At 41.7% G+C, this 21,860-nt stretch overlaps 1 protein-coding gene across 1 annotated transcript in view; it reads right to left on the bottom strand.

The window, feature by feature from the left end:
* The window catches only part of DNER (delta/notch like EGF repeat containing), a 283,977-nt gene that overhangs the window by 93,256 nt on the left and 168,861 nt on the right, over positions 1 to 21,860 (bottom strand). The window contains exon 5 of the mRNA XM_048864354.2: positions 3,911 to 4,056. Coding sequence (XP_048720311.1) covers positions 3,911 to 4,056 — 146 coding nt within the window. The remainder of the gene's footprint in view (positions 1 to 3,910; positions 4,057 to 21,860) is intronic.

Below are 21,860 nucleotides of genomic sequence, written 5' to 3'. Positions count from 1 at the left end.
GAAAAAGGCCATTGTTTGCAAAAATAATTCCAGGTTCTGAGTTTTAACCTATAAAACTTTAAATGGTGTGATGCCTTGCTGTCCCTATAGACTGATTCTTTATGTGGTTCTATGCCACTACAACAACAAAGACTAGTAATGATTACATGAATGCGATCTACTGATTGGGCATTCTCACTGAGGGTTCTTCACTCCTGGAAAGTACTTCCCCTTTGGTCTGCCAAGGCCTGGACTTAATGACTGCCAGAACTTGCATCAAGGCTTATACTGAGCATTTGTTTTCCAAAGATTTTAAGGTGGAGTGGTGGATATTGAAAGCGGTTTTGAAGTTGAAGGTTGACAGACCCTATTTGATAGCACTGAACCAATTTTGTTTCTTTTTTATTTTTTGTAAAAAGGTTTGTAAAATGGTTCGGGTCAAAGATCTATATAAATAGGTTCATTACAAATTATAATACACACATCTTCATGAATGAAACACAGAATACACCAACAGGTCATCATTTCTTCCAAAACAGTCAGATACAGATCAATGTATCAATCAGTCAATGTAGATCTTCAGATCTATGTAATATAACAACATATTAACAGATGGAGAAAAGAGAGAGAAGTTGGGAAAATAAACAGGGAGAAAGAGGAAAGGGAGACGTGTACTGCCTTCCTCCTTTTTTAGTGAACATTCTAGTTCTTATGCTTTATCTTCCACATGATTTTTGGTTGAACTACTCCTATAAAGTTTCAAAATTTTTGTACCTGTGCTTTAGGAGTGTTAATTAATTCATTTAAAAATCCAAACAAATAAAATTATCCATTCTAAATTAAATAATTCTTCTTACTAAATAAAGAATGGGCACATATTCACATTATGATGTCCCATACTAAGTGTTTAATGTATTATTATGTAAGAAGCTTATGTGATTTAGAAAGCTGTGGTTCTGAAAGAAAAATTTAAAATTTAGAAGGAAATAAATAAAAAAATTAAACTAGTTTATGAAATAGGAAATATGACTACTTGAATGAACAACACTGATAGACAACTACTACAGTAAGGCCCTAAACTGGAAAGTAGCTTTTATTTCTAAAATCGTCTTGTAGTAATTGCATGCATATTATCTCAAGTATTTTAAAAACTTTATTTTTCAGGTCTGAAGAAGCTGTTCCATTCTTCCAGATGTTAATACTGTCATGGATATATGGATTTTAGCAGTTCAATTATTATCACTGCAGTTCAAACTATAATTTTCTGTCAAAGTAATGTGCTTTTGTTTCGAGTTTCAATTAGTAAATGGTAGCAGCTGAGCTATTATTTAATTCCCCAAACATGCCAACTTTCCTGCGCACAGAAGGCTAACAGATGTTAATATTTGCTCAACAGCCACCACTATTTTTATCTCCCAAGTGAATATTAAATATTCACAGTTAATCTAGGTTTTTACTGTGCTCTAAAATGTTTGTTGTTAAAAAACATATATATATATACACAAGATATTTTCCATATAAACTAATGGAGAATATGTGGCCTAATTCAAAGAAACACAGACTAGACTGGTAAAAATGATAACCAGACAATAGAATTTAGCAGAAGGTTTTATAATTCTTTCCTTTGCATGTTATTTTGTCTACAGGAACTCTTAGACCACTAAGTGATCAATGAAATTCCTATGATCTCTACTATAGTCCTCCAATATAGTATTGTTAAAGGGAAAGAGAAGTGAAGCCAACAGTAATCAGGTATAGTAAGGAAGAACATAACATAACATAAAAACATCAGAATGGCCATAGTGGGTCAGACCAATGGCCCATCTAGCTCAGTATCCTGTGTCTTCCGAAAGTGGCCAATGCCAGATGCTTCAGAGGGAATGAACAGAACAGGGCAATTAAGTAGTGGTCCATCCCCAGTCATCCAGTCCCAGTATGTGGCAGTCAGAGGCTTAGGGACACCCAGAGTATGGAATTGCATCCCTGACAATTTTGGCTAACAGCCAGTGATGGACCTATCCTCCATGAACAAATCTAATTCTTTTTTCAGTCAAGTTATAGTTCTGGCCTTCACAACATCCCTTGGCAACGAGTTCCACAGGTTGACTGTGCATTATGTGAAGAAATACTACTATGTTTTTTTTAAAACATGTTGCCTATTTGTTTGATTGGGCAATCCCTGGTTCTTGTGTTATGTGATGGGGTAAATAACACTTCCTTATTCACTTTCTCCACCCCAGTCATGATTTTATAGATCTCTCTCATATCCCTGTTTGGTATTTCTTTTCCAAGCTGAACAGTCCCAGTCTTTTTGATTTCTCCTCATATGAAAGCTGTTCCATAACCCTAATAATTTTTGTTACCCTTCACTGTATGTTTTCCAATTCTAGTGTATCTTTTTTGATTTTCAACCGTACTCAAATAGCTCTGCCTTGTCTCTACCCAAGCTGATATATAGTTATGTGTAGCGACGCAAGACGCACCCGGCGGCGCCTCCCACTGGTTGTCCTCTGGAACGCCCTCTGCCGTTCTGTGTCTCGCCCGTCGTTGGCCCCCGTGTCCCTCCCGGACCCTGGTGCTCCCCTACAGCAGGGTTCTTCCCCCTGCAGTAACCCCACAGCTCTGGGTCTCCCCACCCAGGGGAACCCCCAAACCTCTCTCCCCACCTCGCCTCAGTCTATGGCTACTGCCAGTCACCATCTAGCCCCCCGCTCACTGGGGCAGACTGCAGTGTATAAGCCATTCACCATTAGCAAAACGTGGTTTGAACCTGCTGCCTTTGCCTAGCCCCTGGGCTGCAGCCTCTGCAACCCCAGTACCTGGTTTGGCCTTTGACAAGGCCTGCAGCCTGGGGAGTTGCCAGGCGGGAGCTCCCCAGCTCCTCTCGCCTTTCCCCGGCATGCTCAGTTGCATGCACCCTCAAGCTCTCAGGCAGCTAGGTCCTTCTCCCTCTGAAGCTGGAGGGAGAGTGTCTAGCTCCTGGCTCATAGCCCTTTTATCAGGGCCAGCTGTGGCCTGATAGGGGAAACTGCCACAGCTGGGCCACGCCCTATCAGCCTAGGCTTGCTGCTTTCGCCAGCAGCAGCCCTCTCGCAGCCTCAGCCCTCTCCCAGGGCTGGTTTAACCCCTTCAGGGCCAGAGCAGGGTAACTACCCCACTATATTATGCTTAGATGAATTGGTGGCACCATTTTGTAATTTCTGAATAAGTCATTACACAGACTAACATACATGGTGAGAATGGTGAAAGATTACATAAAACCTTAAAAACAACAGAGCTGCGTGGGCTGCACAAACCAGATCGCAGAGGTCTGTGGGTTCACATGAAGATTTGGGTTCACCCCTTATTGCAACTCAGCTCTCTTCAGTGCAGCCTTTGCTTTCCCTGCCCCCTCTGTTCTCAAGCCAGGCTACAGTCCTTGGGGGAAGCTGTGTACCCACTCTACTGATCTTTTACCTAAATATTTAAGAAATTTCCAATGCAACACGATGGAGATCATTCATGTGAACATATATCAATTAATGCTTTTGTTTCAAAAGGGGGTGTGTTTATATTTTGAGATCACTAGTGAAGAAAAGTATTCCTTGATGGTGAAAGTTAACTTGGTTGTGTTATGATGAAATATACATTACTTTATACTTGATATGAATCATTTTTTGTTATCTGGGCAATGTTTGATTCTTCACCTCTTTAATTATTTATTTATTTGCTTTTCAGATCTTGAGTTTTGTAAATGATGTGACAGATAAGTACACTGTTATTATTCAGTAACCTTTACCAGCTTTTGAAACATATAGACATGCATACATGTACGCACCCACACACAATGGAATTAGTATAGAAATACTAGTCTAAACATATTAGCTATATTTGTCCTACCCCATTTAATCTCTACTTTTTAAATAAGGTTTTTGATAATGTTTCACCTTACCTCAGATGGTTTTGTGATACATTTTCCTTTTCCCAAACACTGAAAGTCATCTGAGTGGCTCCCCACAGGCATGCAGGTGCTGACTTTTACTACCACAGTTAAGCGTAAAGCCACAATGCATTTAGTAACTGAATCATTCACAAAACCTGAAAAGAAACAGAGATTAAAGGTTTTTAATTTAAAATAAAAATTTCTAATAAACGGTTTTATTATTTGTAAAGTAAAAAATATTGAATACATAGAAACTATGGTTCAAATTTCACCCTCATACACGTCTCATGAAACCCTACTGAAAGCTTACATGGGATTTAAGTTAGGGTGGAATTTGTTCATATTACTGATCAAGTTGACTGACAAATGGAAGACATTCCAGAGTCAAGATCCATCATTAGAGTCTCATTCAGCACTCCTTCCTCTGGCAAAACTCCCATTTCACCTCAAAAAATGAATGAATAATTTGCTTAACATGGCCTTAAGTAAAAAGTACTTAACCAGGCCTTAAAGCTGATCTTCAATTTGCCTTTTTTCCGATAAAACTATATTTTAGTTTAAGTACCATAAAATATATAACAGACAACTGCAATAGCTTAGGAGAGTAGACTGAAGTGACAAAATAAAAGCCTCGTTTTACTTGATTTTGTCTGCTTAAGGCAGAATGTTAAACATTTCTGTAACTTTTTTGTAATACATTTCCCTCAGTTTTTAAGGGTAACATGAAAGCAAAGACACCACAGTGGACATATCCGGTTAAAAATTAACTTAAATAATCAATCTGTAGCATGGAAAAATTAGTTTGAATAGCGTTAATAAGCACATCATTGAAACAACACAATATAAATTACAACAAATCAGTAACGACTCAGATGTTTCCTAGTAGCATTTTAGGTCAAAGTTGCGCAGCTTTACACTCTACTTGAAGGCATTACTCTGTTTCAATGTAACATGAGAACTTTTGAACACCACATTCAATCAATTCCAAAACTTCAGGGACTGTTCTAGGTATCACTGGACTGAACCCTATTGATTTTACTGAAAAATAAAAAAAAAAAAAAAGGAAGGGAGAAATGGGAGATCCAACTTGTCCCCACCATCTGGTCAGCAGAACAAGCACCTTCAATTACTCTGTAATTATCTGCAGATCAAAGAGTTGATGGCAGCCATTAACATCATTCATAATAACAATGCCTCCATATCAACTCTATCCACCCTCCCAATACAGTTCAAAATATTGACACCCTGAAAGCGAAAAAAAAAATGGAAGAGGACGACTGGGAAAGTGAAGGTATGAGAGGAAAGGAGGCACACAGAATCCCTGGCAGAGGGCAGAATGGGTTTGTATAGAGTCCCTGGTATGCGGGGAGGGAATGAACGGGGAGTTTCATGGTTATATAGCAAGCTGCGCTTTTGGCCGCTTTTAAGTGCACCCCTCAGGTGACAGGCTCTAGCTTCCTACACCTCACACTGGGGAGAACAACACAATCCTACCACTCAGACTGGATCTGTGGCTTGCAGCCCTCCTATTTACCAATCATGTTAATCTGAAGGTCAAACTGGTATTGGCATCTGTACGCTCATTTCCTCCAGGAGACTATGACAGAATAAGTTTGCAGTGACAAAGAAACACCTGTTTCAGAACAAAGTAGTATTTATTTGCCAAAGGGTGCATCATATGTATAGCAAATGGGTTAAAACATCAGAGTCCTACAGGGATCTTAACTTCTCTATAACTATCTCAGGTGGGTCAAGCTTATTCCAGACCACTCTTCTGAGTCTGAGAGTTAATTTTCATCCCCACAGACCCTCTTTCCATGTCTCAATCAACCTGGGTCTGCTGACAACCTCTCCTCCCCTTCCCTTCCCTTTCCACAGGAGCAAATCTTTAACTGACCAGTGTCTACTGATCTCTGGTCTCAGCCTGGAAAAAACAGCTGTATAATCTTGCTGGCACCAGGCAGGCAGCCTCTTTACAGCAAGTAACTACCTATTGTGTTTGAGTGTTTGCTGGGATGCTCCTTACCTAGGTCATAATTTTGTCTTTCCTGCTTGATTTCTCCAACACCTCCTTTTGATTTCACCTCATAGTAAGTAACCCATCACAAACACACACAGAGAGGAATGCACAATATTCATAAATATAATACAGCTATCTCCTATTTTGTTACAGGTGAAATGAGGCACACAAAGGCCCTGGCATGAGGGGTCCCTGAATAAACGAGGTGGGGAGGATGGCACACAGGCAGCTTGTTGAATGGTGGTATAAAGAAGCCCCAGGTCTGTGAAATGAGCTCAGCCTATAGAAGCAACAAACTGTGCAATTTTCTGGTTTGAATTTTCCAGCCAAAACATACTGTTTAATATACATTTCTCTCCTTTTAATACAATATTCCTTCTGCTGCATATTAAAAAAAACAGTTGTGTATCTGTAAGTCATTGTTACGAAATAAATTGATTTGACAATACCACAGCCATTTTGTGCACTCAGCCACCATTAGCTGGAAGCGAGAACACCACACTATTAGAAATAATTTGAACTTTGTATAAGCACAGGAAATAGCTGCAGCTGCACTTTTGACAATAAGGATAGAAAATAAAATTGGAAGAATCATGAGAATGGGCGAAAGTGTGGATAACTGACCTTGGATTTGAGTGTTCCTGATTATGAGTTTTTGCTGATGTTATGACTAGGAGTTGCTTGCTGATGTTAGGAGAAATGTTAGTTTGCAAGGGGTTATTATGAGTTATTAGCTTTGTTTTGAGCAACCTATAAAAAGATCAGTCAGTGTGTGTAATTTGGAGAAATTTGAAGAGGTTTTCTATGAGCTAGGAGGCTGACATCCAACTCCCTTGTGGCTAGGAGGAAGGCTGGCCACCACAAACCTGCTGCTGACCGCTCAGCACCATCTCAGACTTTGGGTAACTATATCTGGGTTGCTCTGGACTATTTTGCTATTTTATATGTGTGCTTAGATGCCCTGGGTCCAAACATTTGGATCCATGAGGGAGCATCCACACAACCACATTGGAGGCTGCTATATAAAGAGCTCTGAGCTTGTATGTCAAGTGCATGTGCAGGAGAGGGTGAAAGATTTTTGGGTGAAAGCACTCTCATTTGTACCAATCATTTATCAGATAGAGGAGCTGTGGACCCCATTGATTTATTTCCTGACACCGCCTGGAGATAGGAACATATAAATTAGCATAGTTTCAGGTTGAGAAAATTCTGGGCAACGGCATATAGTAGTACTATTTGAAAACTAGCTATAACACAGGAATGGAAATGGCAGTATGACTTTGGTTTTAGGTGGAAAGGCTTTGCTGATTGAGGGATATTTGAAAACCTCTTTCAGCATTCACTTCATCATCAATCTACAAAGCTGGTATAAACACTTTGAAAAGTTTCCAGAGAGTTTGGCAGAAGATCTGAAGTGCACTTTCACAGGTAAATACATTTAGAAGGCCCTTTTGGAACAAGTTTATTTTCCTCCATTTCTTCAGGTGAACCCTCCCAACTTGCAGGAGACACAACTGGGGACCCTCAATGGAGAAAAGACAGGGGATGCCCCCTTAATATGTCACAGAGGCAATGGGTCTGCTGCTGCTGCTGCTTCCATTCAGTAAGGAGGAAAGGACAGGACAATTTTCAGGCTACTATCTCTCTCTTTGAAGAAGACAACTGCAGGTAAGGGGGAGGGCACCTGAAAGGATGGAGGAGAAATTTGCTAGGAGAGGAAGGGAGCCTCTATAGATTCTAGAAGATTAGCTGAACTGCCATATTGTGAGGCTTAGAGAATTAAGATATTCATATTTATATCATCTAAAATTTCTCTAAAAAGAAAAGGAGTACTTGTGGCACCTTAGAGACTAACCAATTTATCGGAGCATGAGCTTTCGTGAGCTACAGCTCACTTCATCGGATGCATACCGTGGAAACTGCAGCAGACTTTATATACACACAGAGATCATGAAACAATACCTCCTCCCACCCCACTGTCCTGCTGGTAATAGCTTATCTAAAGTGATCATCAAGTTGGGCCATTTCCAGCACAAATCCAGGTTTTCTCACCCTCCACCCCCCCACACACACACACAAACTCACTCTCCTGCTGGTAATAGCCCATCCAAAGTGACAACTCTCTACACAATGTGCATGATAATCAAGGTGGGCCATTTCCTGCACAAATCCAGGTTCTCTCACCCCCTCACCCCCCTCCAAAAACCACACACACAAACTCACTATCCTGCTGGTAATAGCTCATCCAAAGTGACCACTCTCCCTACAATGTGCATGATAATCAAGGTGGGCCATTTCCAGCACAAATCCAGGTTTTCTCACCCCCCCACCCCCATACACACACAAACTCACTCTCCTGCTGGTAATAGCTCATCCAAAGTGACCACTCTCCCTACAATGTGCATGGTAATCAAGGTGGGCCATGTCCAGCACAAATCCAGGCTCTCTCACCCCCCCCCCTTTTTTTTTTCCCGGACACACACACACACAGGGTGTGAAAACCTGGATTTGTGCTGGAAATGGCCCAACTTGATGATCACTTTAGATAAGCTATTACCAGCAGGACAGTGGGGTGGGAGGAGGTATTGTTTCATGATCTCTGTGTGTATATAAAGTATGCTGCAGTTTCCACGGTATGCATCCGATGAAGTGAGCTGTAGCTCACGAAAGCTCATGCTCAAATAAATTGGTTAGTCTCTAAGGTGCCACAAGTACTCCTTTTCTTTTTGCGAATACAGACTAACACGGCTGTTACTCTGAAACCTAAAATTTCTCTGGCTTTGCATAGGAAAGCCCCAAGGAAATCCTCTAGTCTCTTTTCAGAATTAACCTAGGATGTTTTTTTTTAAATGTTGGTATCTCTGCATTATTAATACAGGAATACTAATATTGTCTATATGGATCCCTCTCCTGAACACGCACTTGACATATGTGACTTTGCACTCCATATGATTTTATGAAAATATGCTAATAAGTGTGAATATAATGTAACTGGAATATGCTTCATGCAAAAGGTCTCTTGTAAGGTATCATTACAAAGCTTATAATCTACTGAGTGTGGTCATCCTATTTGTATAAAGGTATCATTCTTGTATCTGAAACTAGAAATATGAAATATAACTCTGAGGTCCTATTGTAATTATGCAAAGTGTGGGCCATTAATGGCGGTTTAGAATCTTGATGGCTCCCATCAACTAGGACAATTGGTTGTAAATGGCTCTGTTTACTTGCAAGCCTTCCTGTGAGTCAGACCAGGAAGAATGAAGGCTTGGGGTCTCACAAGACATATGATCATGTCACCTGGTACTGGAATCCATCTTAAACCTGGAGGTTCCAGTCATGAGAAATCCCCTAGTTACCACCTGAGCTAGAGCTAACAAGAACTGTACAAGGGGAAAGGATTGAGCCCACACTCGGAAGGAGTCCAGTTTGTGAAAGAAGCTTACTGGAACATCTCTTTTGTGAGATTTCATCTGTATTCAGTTTCCTACTGTATTCGGCTTAGACTTGCGTGTTTTATTTTATTTTTCTTGGTAACTTACTTTGTTCTGTCTTTTATTACTTGGAACCACTTAAATCCTACTTTTTATATTTAATAAAATCACTTTTGCTTATAAATTAACCCAGAGCAAGTAATTAATTCCTGGGGGAGCAAACAGCTGTGAAATCTCTCTATTAGTGTTATACAGGGTGGACAATTTATAAGTTTAGCCTGTATAAGCTTTATACAGAATAAAACAGATTTACTTGGCGTTTGGAACCCATTGGGAGCTGGGTGTCTGGGTGCTAGAGACAGGAGCACTTCTTAAGCTGTTTTCAGTTAAGTCTGCAGCTTTGTGTGAGGTGGCTCAGACCTGGGTCTGTGTTTGCAGCAGGCTAGCATGTCTGGCTCAACAAGACAGGGTTCTGATGTCCCAAGCTGGCAGGGAAAACAGGCTCAGAGGTAGTCTCTACACATAAGGTGGCAGTCCCAAGGGGGTCTCTGTGACCCAACCCATAACAACATACACGCTCAGAGCTCTTTCTATAGCAGCATCCAATGAGGCTGTTTGGATCCTTCCCTCATAGATCCTAATGTTTGGACACAGCGCATCTAAGAAGGCACAGCACCCACTATAACTCAGTTCATTTCAGTTGCAGAGGCAGTGAGTTAAAAGGCTTTTTTGTCTCTCTCTTTTCAGTGCCTCAGTTTTTATTAGTTAGTGGTTTTATCTTTTTAAAAACACAAAGTGTAGAAACCCTTATGCTTCACAATGTAAGCCAAGCTCTAACTAATGGTGTTAGGAAGACATCTCCCCTACGAGCTGTTTAATTCTATAACTGTCTATTACATTTTGTTCATGTGTTTTTTTAAACCTTCCTCTGAAGCACTGGGTACTGGACACTATCAGAGACAGGATATGGGCTAAATCAAACCAGTGGAAGGTGGCAGCAAACTTGTCCAACCAGGCTACACATTATCTGTCCTGTACTTTTGGCAAAACACACTGTGGCAAACTTGTCTTACAAAATGACAATGAGTCTTTAAAGCCAAATTTCTGACTGGATGTCCTCCTGGCCTCTACTGGAGTGTGCATATAAGTGCTTTTATGGGCTACCACACTCCTGCCAACACTGCTGTCCACCCTGGACAGCATAAGTTATGTTGGTATAAATTGGCATAAGTTATGTTCCTCAGGGGGTCACTAATTCACACCCAAGAGATACAACGTATATCAATGTACGCTGTAGTGTAGCTATAGCCGAAAAAGCACAATGTTACCACCATCAATCTAAACACAAACATAATAAATTCTAATAAAACTAAATTTTGATCCAAATTCACCTGAGGTTCTAAAAGCAGCTTTATACATCATGGAAGATTTTGAAAAACCTACTTAAGTTTTGTTTGTTTCTCTTTCCTTACCCTTAATTACACTAATACAGGCATGAAAATGAGATTTATTTTTTTTACAGCTCACTTTCTCCTGATGTTATTCCCCATCTGAAGTCATACATTTATTTGTGACATCAAAATTAGTTGCTTGGAATGTGACTGATATGCATCCAATAAGGGATTAATATTTCTGGAGGTAATAAACAGCAAGACCCTAAGGAAATATTCTATTTTTATGCAAATACCATTATTAACAAGAATGACCGAAGAGAGAAGCAGAAAATACATTAAATAGAAAGATTTTCAATGACACATTACCCTCCTCTTGCACCCTAAGATTTCATTTTTATGTAGCTATTCCCTAATGCAGTTATCCCAAAGAGATAATGATGTTTACATGGTAAACAGGGATGTAATTCACACTACTATTCTTACCCGTCACAAAAGAATTTACGGAATACAACTGCATTTTTCTTAGAGTTTCATAATGTTTTCTCCAAGAATTTTTTCTACTATGTGGTAAATTCTGCCTCTCTTCCAAAGGTCCCTGCCTGATGTGGAACCTGTACAAATCAATTGCATAGGATGAGCGAGATCTTGGGAACTCACACAGGGGACATGTAAACCTTAAAAGACCAGTTCTCTGGGAATCTCCTGCATGAAGATGATGAGCACCCTTGCGAGTGTACCAACAGATCCACTAGACATTCTCTCTGCCTAGGGAAGGCATAGGTACCGTGGAAGCTACTCTAGCTCTAAGATTAGTTCAAGGGAGCAGCTCTGTTGCTAAGCTACAGCTTGAGGCAGTGGAGGATACCTTTCCTTTAGCCCCAAAGGAACTCCTCTGTTCACAGCCTAGCTGCTTGTGCTACATACTGGAGACTGAGTGGTTTATTTGCTCAGAAAAAAAATTAGAATAATATATAAGTTATAATGAGTACAGTACTCAATAAAACAGGGGTCCTGTTTCTTGGATGCTGAAAGAAAGCTATTTCCAGTGCTTTTATTAAGCACTCCTTAGCTTCTAGGTATGTTAGTAATTCTATGAGTGCTGTCAAAAATATTAATGGAGACGTTTCCATTTCATTTTACAATTTTACTGTATAATCCGGATAATTAGTAAGTGTTTCTAATTTGTAATGATCTATACCTTAATTTCCAAGTTGCAAACCGAAGGGTGAGGGGAAAAAGTGCAGCAAATGTCTTCTTGTCCAACATAAATTTAATCAACTTGGATTTAACCACAATCAATTAGCCAATATTCCAATAGTCTCAATGAAAAATTTACTAGATATATCTCTGATGTCTGGTTTGACTAGTAAAGTGGTATGCTGCTGACCTCTTCTAAAAACTACCAAACTGTTCTGGATCTAATCAACATCATATATTACACATCAGTATAAAGATGCAGCCAAAACTCACCTCCTCTTATAATAGAATTTGATAGTCCTAGACAGAGACACAAATATATAATTATATGTGCATGTTTGGAAGTATCTAGAGTTTATTTGCTTGTCTGAAACAGATTGTTACACACTCTTCAGGGCAGTTCCCTGAAGGAATTTAAAATCAGCCTCCTTTGTACTTTGACTCTCATTACTATTTTGGCAACAAAAGCCCTTGGCAAACTGCTGAAGAAATCATTTCTCTCAGTGTAGTGCCACATTTTTTCTTATAATTCCTAATTATTCCACCTAATTTCCAAAGATTGTGAAGATAAAACAAGGCTATTTATTTTTACTTTACAGTATTTAAATTTACAAAAAGAAAAGGAGTACTTGTGGCACCTTAGAGACTAACCAATTTATTACAAGATTCATAAATTTTAAGGCCAGGAGGACCATTGTGAAAATCTAGTCTGATCTCCTATATAACATAAATTAATTATTTTCTGCTTCAAATCCAATAGCTCTGATTGAACAAGAGCATATCTAAGATCTACTTTAATTTCCAGGTAGGAGGATAATTTCAGACATGTTTACAGCTCCCTTGATCTTGAGTCTCAAGAAAAATAATATAGCTGCTTATAATGATAGGTAATTTTGTTCAATTTAACTTTGCAGTCTTTCCAAGGCCCAGTTACAATGTAATGATGTCAAAGTAATTTCAGGGGAAGAAGTCAGGGCTGAACTATTTATACCTGTGTGTATGAACAATTTGAAAACGTTATAAATCAGAATCTGAAATGGAAGAACTCTGCATCTATTTTAAAGGAAAGAATCTTTCAAGCTTATACATAATCAGTTGATAGTGAAAAAATATCCATACGATTTCACTAGTATCATACATGGTAAAATAGACTAGATCTCATTTCCATCATTGCTGTTTTTCATTCTTCAGCCTCGGAGCACAAAGCACATACCTTAACCCTTCCATTTCTCTCACTTGGAGAAAGTCGACGAACAAAAACGTAGGAAAGTCAAAACACAACAATCCTCTTCCACACCAGTTTGGCACATAGCTTGGGTCTTGCAACTAATTAGGAATATGGCCATTTTGTTATGTAGATCAGAAACTCCGAACCACACCACTATAACCAGTACAGCTAGTCCTTCCTTCTCCCATAAATCAGTGCAGTCAGAGGGTGCCACTATATGTACTTGCCCTCTGGAGATTCTGCCCCTGTGTATAAACTACCACAGAGGGCTACTCTGGCTACATCACCTGGAAGCCACAAACCACAAAATGAAAAGGAGTACTTGTGGCACCTTAGAGACTAACCAATTTATTCAAGCATAAGCTTTCATTAGCTACAGCTCACTTCATCAGATGCATCCGATGAAGTGCACTCTCCCGTGAAAGTTTCCCAGAATCAACTGGTTAAAATCGTCCTTGAGATGTGGAAAATATTGTTAGTCTTTATGTACTTGGTAGTATATTTAGAGATGCATGTGTCTTATTAACTCTGTTTTTCCTAGAGCTCCAGGAAGAAATCCCAGCCAGTGTTTCACCCTAGCTGAGATTTGGGGGGCGTGTCATAAATATAAAGGGAAGGGTAAACCCCTTTGAAATCCCTCCTGGCCAGGGGAAAGCTCCTCTCACCTGTAAAGGGTTAAGAAGCTAAAGGTAACCTCGCTGGCACCTGACCAAAATGACCAATGAGGAGACAAGATACTTTCAAAAGCTGGGAGGAGGGGGAGAAACAAAGGGTCTGTGTCTATATGCTGTTTTCTGCCGGGGATAGACCAGGAATGGAGTCTTAGAACTTTTAGTAAGTAATCTAGCTAGGTATGTGTTAGATTATGATTTCTTTAAATGGCTGAGAAAAGAATTGTGCTGAATAGAATAACTATTTCTGTCTGTGTATCTTTTTTGTAACTTAAGGTTTTGCCTAGAGGGGTTCTCTATGTTTTGAATCTAATTACCCTGTAAGATATCTACCATCCTGATTTTACAGGGGGGATTTCTTTATTTCTATTTACTTCTATTTTTATTAAAAGTCTTCTTGTAAGAAACTGAATGCTTGTTCATTGTTCTCAGATCCAAGGGTTTGGGTCTGTGGTCACCTATGCAAATTGGTGAGGCTTTTTATCCAACATTTCCCAAGAAAGGGGGGGTGCAAGTGTTGGGAGGATTGTTCATTGTTCTTAAGATCCAAGGGTCTGGGTCTGTAGTCACCTAGGCAAATTGGTGAGGCTTTTTACCAAACCTTGTCCAGGAAGTGGGGTGCAAGGTTTTGGGAAGTATTTTGGGGGGAAAGACGCGTCCAAACAGCTCTTCCCCAGTAACCAGTATTAGTTTGGTGGTGGTAGCGGCCAATCCAAGGACGACGGGTGGAATATTTTGTACCTTGGGGAAGTTTTGACCTAAGCTGGTAAAGATAAGCTTAGGAGGTTTTTCATGCAGGTCCCCACATCTGTACCCTAGAGTTCAGAGTGGGGGAGGAACCTTGACATGGTAGCAGCGGTGGGGGGAGGGATAGCTCAGTGGTTTGAGCATTGGCCTGCTAAACCCAGGGTTGTGAGTTCAATCCTTGAGGGGGCCATTTGGGTCAAAAATTGGGGATTGGTCCTGCTTTGAGCAGGGGGTTGGACTAGATGACCTCCTGAGGTCCCTTCCAACCCTGATATTCTATGATTCTAAGTGAGCTGTAGCTCACGAAAGCTTATGCTCGAATAAACTGGTTAGTCTCTAAGGTGCCACAAGTACTCCTTTTCTTTTTGCGAATACAGACTAACACAGCTGCTACTCTAAAACCACAAAATGACTATCTTCCTTTGCTGGACATAATGTTCATAACATTGATAACAGATCATGATCTCTACTGTGACAAAGACAAGGGAGTACTTTGGGTCTGAGGAACAGTGCAAGGCTTTACTTGCTGTTATCTGGCACAAGTTAGGTATCCAAGCTGTTTTGAATTTAACAAACGAATCAGAAAGTGTGTCAGTGAGTCTCTTATTACCTTGTGGATAGCAGCATCCAGTGAAGTGGAAGAAAAAATGACGACACAATACCATCACGTGAAGAACTCAAACGCAGTCTCTGACAACTGACAGACAACTATTTTCCCATTTCAAGATGCTGGATGTGGGATCTCACAGCCACAGCATAGGTGACTTTTGAGAATAGCTACAGAATCTGAACTGGACCCACCAATGAAGTAGAGAAGATGACGTTACCAAAGCCATCTGGCAACAGTACAGGAAGGTGGCTGATTAAGGTAATGTGGTAATGTGCAAGATCACTATTATTGTGCATTACTGGGAGCGTAGCTGGTTGTATGGATGGGGCTGGGTTCAGAAGAGTAACAGATGTGGCTCCTGGTGCATGCACGTTGCTTTGGCTATTGTGCTTGGTGACTGCAGAAATGCTCTCTCATTATTTCCATGCTACAGTGCATCCAACACAGAAATATATTTTTCTCCGGCCATGCCTGTTCATACAGTGCTGGAACAATAATTAGTAATTTTAAGATTGAAATACAATTACCCTCCATCTCCTCCACTAAAGCACTAAATTACAAAGCTCAAAACTGAGTCTGTTCTGGGTCATGCATCAGGGTCTTGTTCGCCATTTGTTTCTCTGGTGAACATACACATGATGCTTGGGCCCTCCAACTGTATCTGATATTGACAATTATCATGACCCTGAACACCGGAACAGTTACACTGGCATACAGCCACCATACTCAGTACATTGTTTGTGCATGTGCACACTTGGCTTTTAGTGTCAGCGGTGTGCATACTCACCGGGAGGGCTTGTATCGATTCAGAGTGCAGTACACCATGGGTAGGCATCCCACTTTGCAACTCGACACCGTCCAGTGCACTCTCTTTTCGGAAGCTTTGGAAGTGCATGATGGGGCCAAAAAAAGTTGAGCAGGAGTTACGGGGAGCATGGAGTCAACTTCCCAGTTTGCAACTGTCTCCATCCCATCATGTTATCAGTTTCCCATAATTTTTGCACTTTTTTTCAAAATCCCACAAACCCACGCAGCCCTCTTCAATGTCTGCCATCTCTGACAGAAGAATGGAGCCTGCACAGTTCTACACTATTATCATGAACATTGCAAGCACAGGGTGCACGATCTTGGAGTATTTGCACAGCCGCAAAAGAACCAAATGAGTGGAGAACACAATTCCCCAAAGGACTGACTGCTGTGGGACATCAGAAGAACCAATTTCAAGGTTGCTGGTGGCGTTCACGGAGCAGCTGTAGATATGGAGTGCTGCTTCTGGGCCCAAGAAACAAGCACTTTCTGATGGGATTGGATCAAAATGCAGGTTTGGGATGACGAGCAGTGACTGCAGAACTTTCAGATGCACCAGGCCATATTCCTGCATCCATGTGCCAAGCTCACCCCAGCCCTCCAGTGCAGGGACACCAAAATGAGAGCGGCACTGACAGTGGAGATCAAGTGGGCATTGCACTGTGGAAACTTGCAATGCCAGATTGCTACCAGTGAGTCGGGAATCAATTTGGAGTCAGGAATTCCACTGTGGGGGCTGTAGTCATGCAAGACCATTAATCGCGTCCTGCTTTGCAGGACTGTGACTCTGGACAATATGCAGGATATATCCTGAACTGTGGTAGAGCAATAGATGGCACGCATGTCCCTATTTTAGCATCAGATCACTTTGCCACTGAGAAAGGGCTACTTTTCTATGGTTATGCAAGAACTGGTGGATCACTAGGGATGCTTCTCCGACATTAATGTGGGCTGGTCAGGGAAGGTGCCTGATACTCGCATCTTTAAGAATACAGGACTGTTCAGAAAGCTACAAGCAGGGACTTTCTTTCCTGACCAGTGGATTACCATGGGCAATGCTGAAATGCCAACAGTGATCCTTGGGGATCCAACCTACCCCTTGCTCACGAAGCCACACGCTGGTCAGACTGACAGCATAAAGGAACAATTCAATTACTGGTTCAGCAGGTGCAGAATGACAACTGGTATTGTTTACAGCGCTGTAGAGGGCAGAGGTGGAGCAGCAGTCTGTTGAATCTGAACTGCAAGACACAAGGGCTATGAGAAGAGCTCAGCATGGATCTATAAGGTTCAGGGAGGCTTTGAAAGACCTTTTTAACAGTGAGCCAGAGTAATATCTATTGTAGTATCATAGCAGCCGGGCCCTGCTCTTTTATGGCCTGATATGAATTGTTGGTCATTGCTGTACATCTATGGATATAACATTGTCAATGAACCTATTAATTTTCTTTGTGAATTATCCTATGAGTTGTGTGACACTGTGCAGTAACAGGTAATCTGTTGCTTTCAGAACTTCTGAGTATATGTGGTGAACTAATACAGATGAATTCTGTTGTTTGGAACATAATTCTATTCTGTAACAAAAATCATTGCAAAAAAACTCTGTGCTATTTTAAAACAAATATATTAAAAACTTAAAAAATTAAGAGAACTGAACTTATGAAGTGGAAAGAACATTCATGTCCCTTTCAGCCACATACACCTTCCGAGACTTGGTAGTGCAGCAGGCCTTGATGCCACATAGATTGTGAGGCATGTGTAGGGAGATCCATATATTGAGTTCCCTCTGGACTGCAGAGGGAGACGAGCTTGAGATCATTGAACCTGCAGGTCCATCAGAGTCTGCAGCATCTGTGTTTGCTGCCTGAGAAGCCCCATTATGTCCTGGTGCATCTCCCTCCTTTTCCTGCTGGGATTTCTGGGCCTCCCTCCTTTCCACTCTTTCCTTCTCCAGGCTTTCCACAATGTTCATCTTCCAGGCCCTATGCTTACAGTCCAATATGCAGCACTGGCTTGCAGGATGTCATTGAACGTGTCATCCTGAGTCCTCTTTTTTTCTCCTTATCTGGGTCAGGTGTGGAGAGGGAGACCCTGAAGGTAGCAATGGCTGCAGCTGAAGATGAAACACTCAGAGGTACCATTGTGAGCATATTCGCTACCGTAAGTGAAACTACAGATTCTGAACTCACTCCCCTACATTCTCACTTTACTTGGGACTGCTTGTGCATGGCGCCCAACACACCACCAGCCATGGTGAGTATGGCCCTCTGGGAGTTGGGGAAATGAAGAGGAAATTGCTCGGCTGCATGATTCTAGTAGCGCAGGGCAATGGCACTGAATATTGCCACCATTTTTCATAGGCTGTGATGCTTTAGCTGATATCTCACTCCTGAGTGTCGCAAAGGCAGAGAGAACATAGTTGCTGCGAGCATCCCGAAGACACCCAAAGCCTTGTGCTGCTAGCCTGTGTACTGCAATGGTGCCTACTGAAATTATAGCTGAGTGGCATGGGAAAGTATCCTACCGTGGAGGAAGAAATAAGGCAGCCCTCCCCAGAAACCTTCAGCAGATAATTGCAGAGAACCTTCATGAAACTCTCGCAACAGGATTCAAAGGACACCTCTGTGCACAGAAAAAACCGGCTCCGCATGCCTCTCTCCCCCACTCTAGAGGGGAATGAAAAGTAGATAGCAATTCTACCTCTTTTGGTAGTGCCACTACCTCTTCTAGCACAAGTAAATTAATGAAAAGTCAAAAAATGTGTCTTGCTACTTTGGGGAGCCGTCCTCTGTAACCCTTCTGCCCATCAGAGTTGGCAGCAACAAGGGCCAGGTTCAGTATCTAGGGGTTCCATTCCAATAACACAATGCAAAACCGGCTTGAGCCCCCACCCAGTGACCTGGGACAAATATATACCACCCCTCACTGGGCGCCTCCAAGAGGCAATACTTCCCCTCTCGCAAGCACAAAGTCTGAATGTAACAAAAGCCTGTTAATAACAGAGAGAAACAATGCAGCATTATGTTGGGGAAACACCAGCAACAGCATTCATAACACAACCCATGAGCAAAAAACCCACCCCAAGCAAATTGGGGCATGGTTTCCCTTTGGTTCTTGAGTCCAACAACCCAAAAGTACCCAAAGTCCCAAAAGTCCAACAACCCAAAAGTCTCTGTCCCTGGTCAGTGCAGCCCTAGAGTTTGAAAGTGTATCTGCAGAGTTTTACCTCCCAACCTGGGTGGAGATTGGGGGGGGAGGGTTAAGGGGCACCTTACGTGGTCCAAAGCTGATTGCCCCACCTCTCCATGGGTCTCTGCTCCGCTCCACCAGCCATCCCACGAATCGCTCCACTCTGCCAGCTGCCCCCATGAGCTGCTCCAGGCATCCAACAAACTGCTCTGCTCCTCCAGCCGTCCCGCAAACTGCTCTGCAATATATCTTCAGGCCCCCCCACTATTTAACACAAGACTCAGTGATTTCAGCTCTTAGTAAGTTTAGGTCTTTTATGATTTCAGCTTGTAGTAGGGAAGCCTCAGTGCTGGTGCACCACTGAATTCACCTCAGCAGCCTGTAACTAGACTCCTAATGGAATCAAAATTAGCTCTGATATTCCACAGTGAAGAGAGGAGGAAGTGCAATTAGCATATAAGGCCCTTGCCAGGGGGGCCCATACCACCAGGTATTAATACCTGTCCCCAGCCTCTCTCAATTCACTGAGTTTTGGAACCCATGTCCCTTGCCTAGCGCGTGCTACTTAGTTGATGATGAGTCCCTCCAACATAACAAAAGGCCAAGTACAGTTCCACTGTCCTTGATTCACATAATCAGGATAATAACAATTTATTCTTCCTGCCCCAAAAACAGAGAAACTGGGGATCCCACAGCAGCCAAAGTGACCATCTGGGCAGCTACGGGATCATACTACGCAGGGTGGTTGTGCCTATGCAAATGAGATCAGCCCCTGAAGTTCTTTTCCACAGCTTGCCACAACTCACTACCAGATGTCAGGGTGGAGCTCATCCTGACTCTGCTTACACCTCTAATTAAAAATGTAGCTACACACTTACTAGAGATTCCTTCCCCTGCACCAGGCTTGCCCGTGCTTGACTGGCAGGACTGTGGTGGAGTCAAAAACAGGTCCTGGCTTGCTGCGCAGCTGGATCCCGCTATCTCCTGTTTCCCATATTACTCCTCCTTATCCACTACCTCCTACTTTCTGTTCATGGCAAGGGCCTGTAACTCAGGCTCCTCAGAGGTATCTGTGGTGCTGTGTGGGGGAGGGGGTATCTTACAAGTATGCCTTTGTAAAGGCAGCAGGTCTGCAGCTCAGCACCAGATTAATTGTTGGCCTCTCTGGCCTTCTGGTATTCCTCCCGCAGCAACTTGGTTTTCACACAGCACTACTGCTGGTGCCTGCCATACCCCTTCTCCCGCATCTTCTGAGCAATCTGCTCGTAGATACCAACGTTTTTATGGCTGGTCCATAGCTGTGCCAGCACAGCCTCTTCTCCCCACAGGCCCAGGAGATCCACTATCTCCTGCCGGCTCCAGGCAGCAACATGTCTGGAGTGTGTAGCTGGCATGGTCAGCTGGGCAGTTGTGCTCAAGAATGGAAAGCTGTTAAGTGTGCTCGCCAAGCTGGGCAATCAGGAAAAGGAATTTCAGAAATTTGCCCACCCCTGCACTAGAGAACAGCTGCCCAGAACATCACAGATCCCTCTCCTAAAATACTGCTAGGCAACATAGCAGCAGTGGACCTATATATACGGTTGTGATGGCAGAACAGCTGCCATGTGGACCCAAACCACGTTATTTGTAACTGGTTAGCAAACCAGGCCTCCACCCAGTTACAAAAATCACTGATGTTGAAGTGTGGAGGAACAATTTGTTACAGAAGGCATGAATCAGTCAGACCCCATTTTGGCAGCAGCATATTTGATCTCCATTGTTATATGTAGAGCTTAGTGACAAACATATCAAGAACCCTTTAAAATGCTTTCCATTCAGAAAAAAAATAATCATATGAAATATTGGGATTTAAAAAGTAATTCTTCTCTGAGCAGCAACTCTAAAATCATCATCATGTGGCTGCATCTCTATTGTTTCTCACTAATACTATAAAAAACCCACTCAATTTCCAAATAAACACACGTTCATTACTAACTACCAGCACTGAAAATCACACTGGGCTTGGATAGTCAAGTTGAGTCATTTCCTTCTTATATATAATCCCAACACAGTAATATTATTGCTGGACAAATTATGCTCTCAGTCTCAGTAAAATTTGTGCAATGCCACTAACCTTAGTGAGGATCACTGAGGTACAGACGGATACCAATGAAATTGCATAGGTGCAACTGAGGAAATGAATTTGGCCTGCAGGTCTTTATTACTGGTAGTGGTGCTTGAGAAGGAAAGTACCCAGCTTGACTTTCAAAGGTGAAGCTGAATTTTGCAGAGTTACAAATAGAATATATTTGTAAACTGAACAAATATGATTTGAAAGAACGAGGAGTACTTGTGGCACCTTAGAGACTAACAAATTTATTTGAGCATAAGCTTTCATGGGCTAAAGCCCACTTCATCAGATGCATGCAGTGGAAAATACAGTAGGAAGATATATAGATATATATATAGATATATATTTATATATACACACAGAGAACATGAAAAAATGGGGGTTGCCATACTAATTCTTAACGAGACCAATTGATTAAGATGGGCTATTATCAGCAGGAGAAAAAAAAACTTTTGTAGTGATAATCACTACATTTTTTCATGTTCTCTGTGTGTGTGTGTATATATATATATATGTATATATATATATACACATACACACACACATCTTCCC

Source organism: Caretta caretta, chromosome 9, assembly GCF_965140235.1.
Source record: "Caretta caretta isolate rCarCar2 chromosome 9, rCarCar1.hap1, whole genome shotgun sequence".
In the NCBI taxonomy this organism is placed as follows: Eukaryota; Metazoa; Chordata; order Testudines; family Cheloniidae; genus Caretta; species Caretta caretta.
This window is presented reverse-complemented; position numbering and strand designations above follow the sequence as displayed.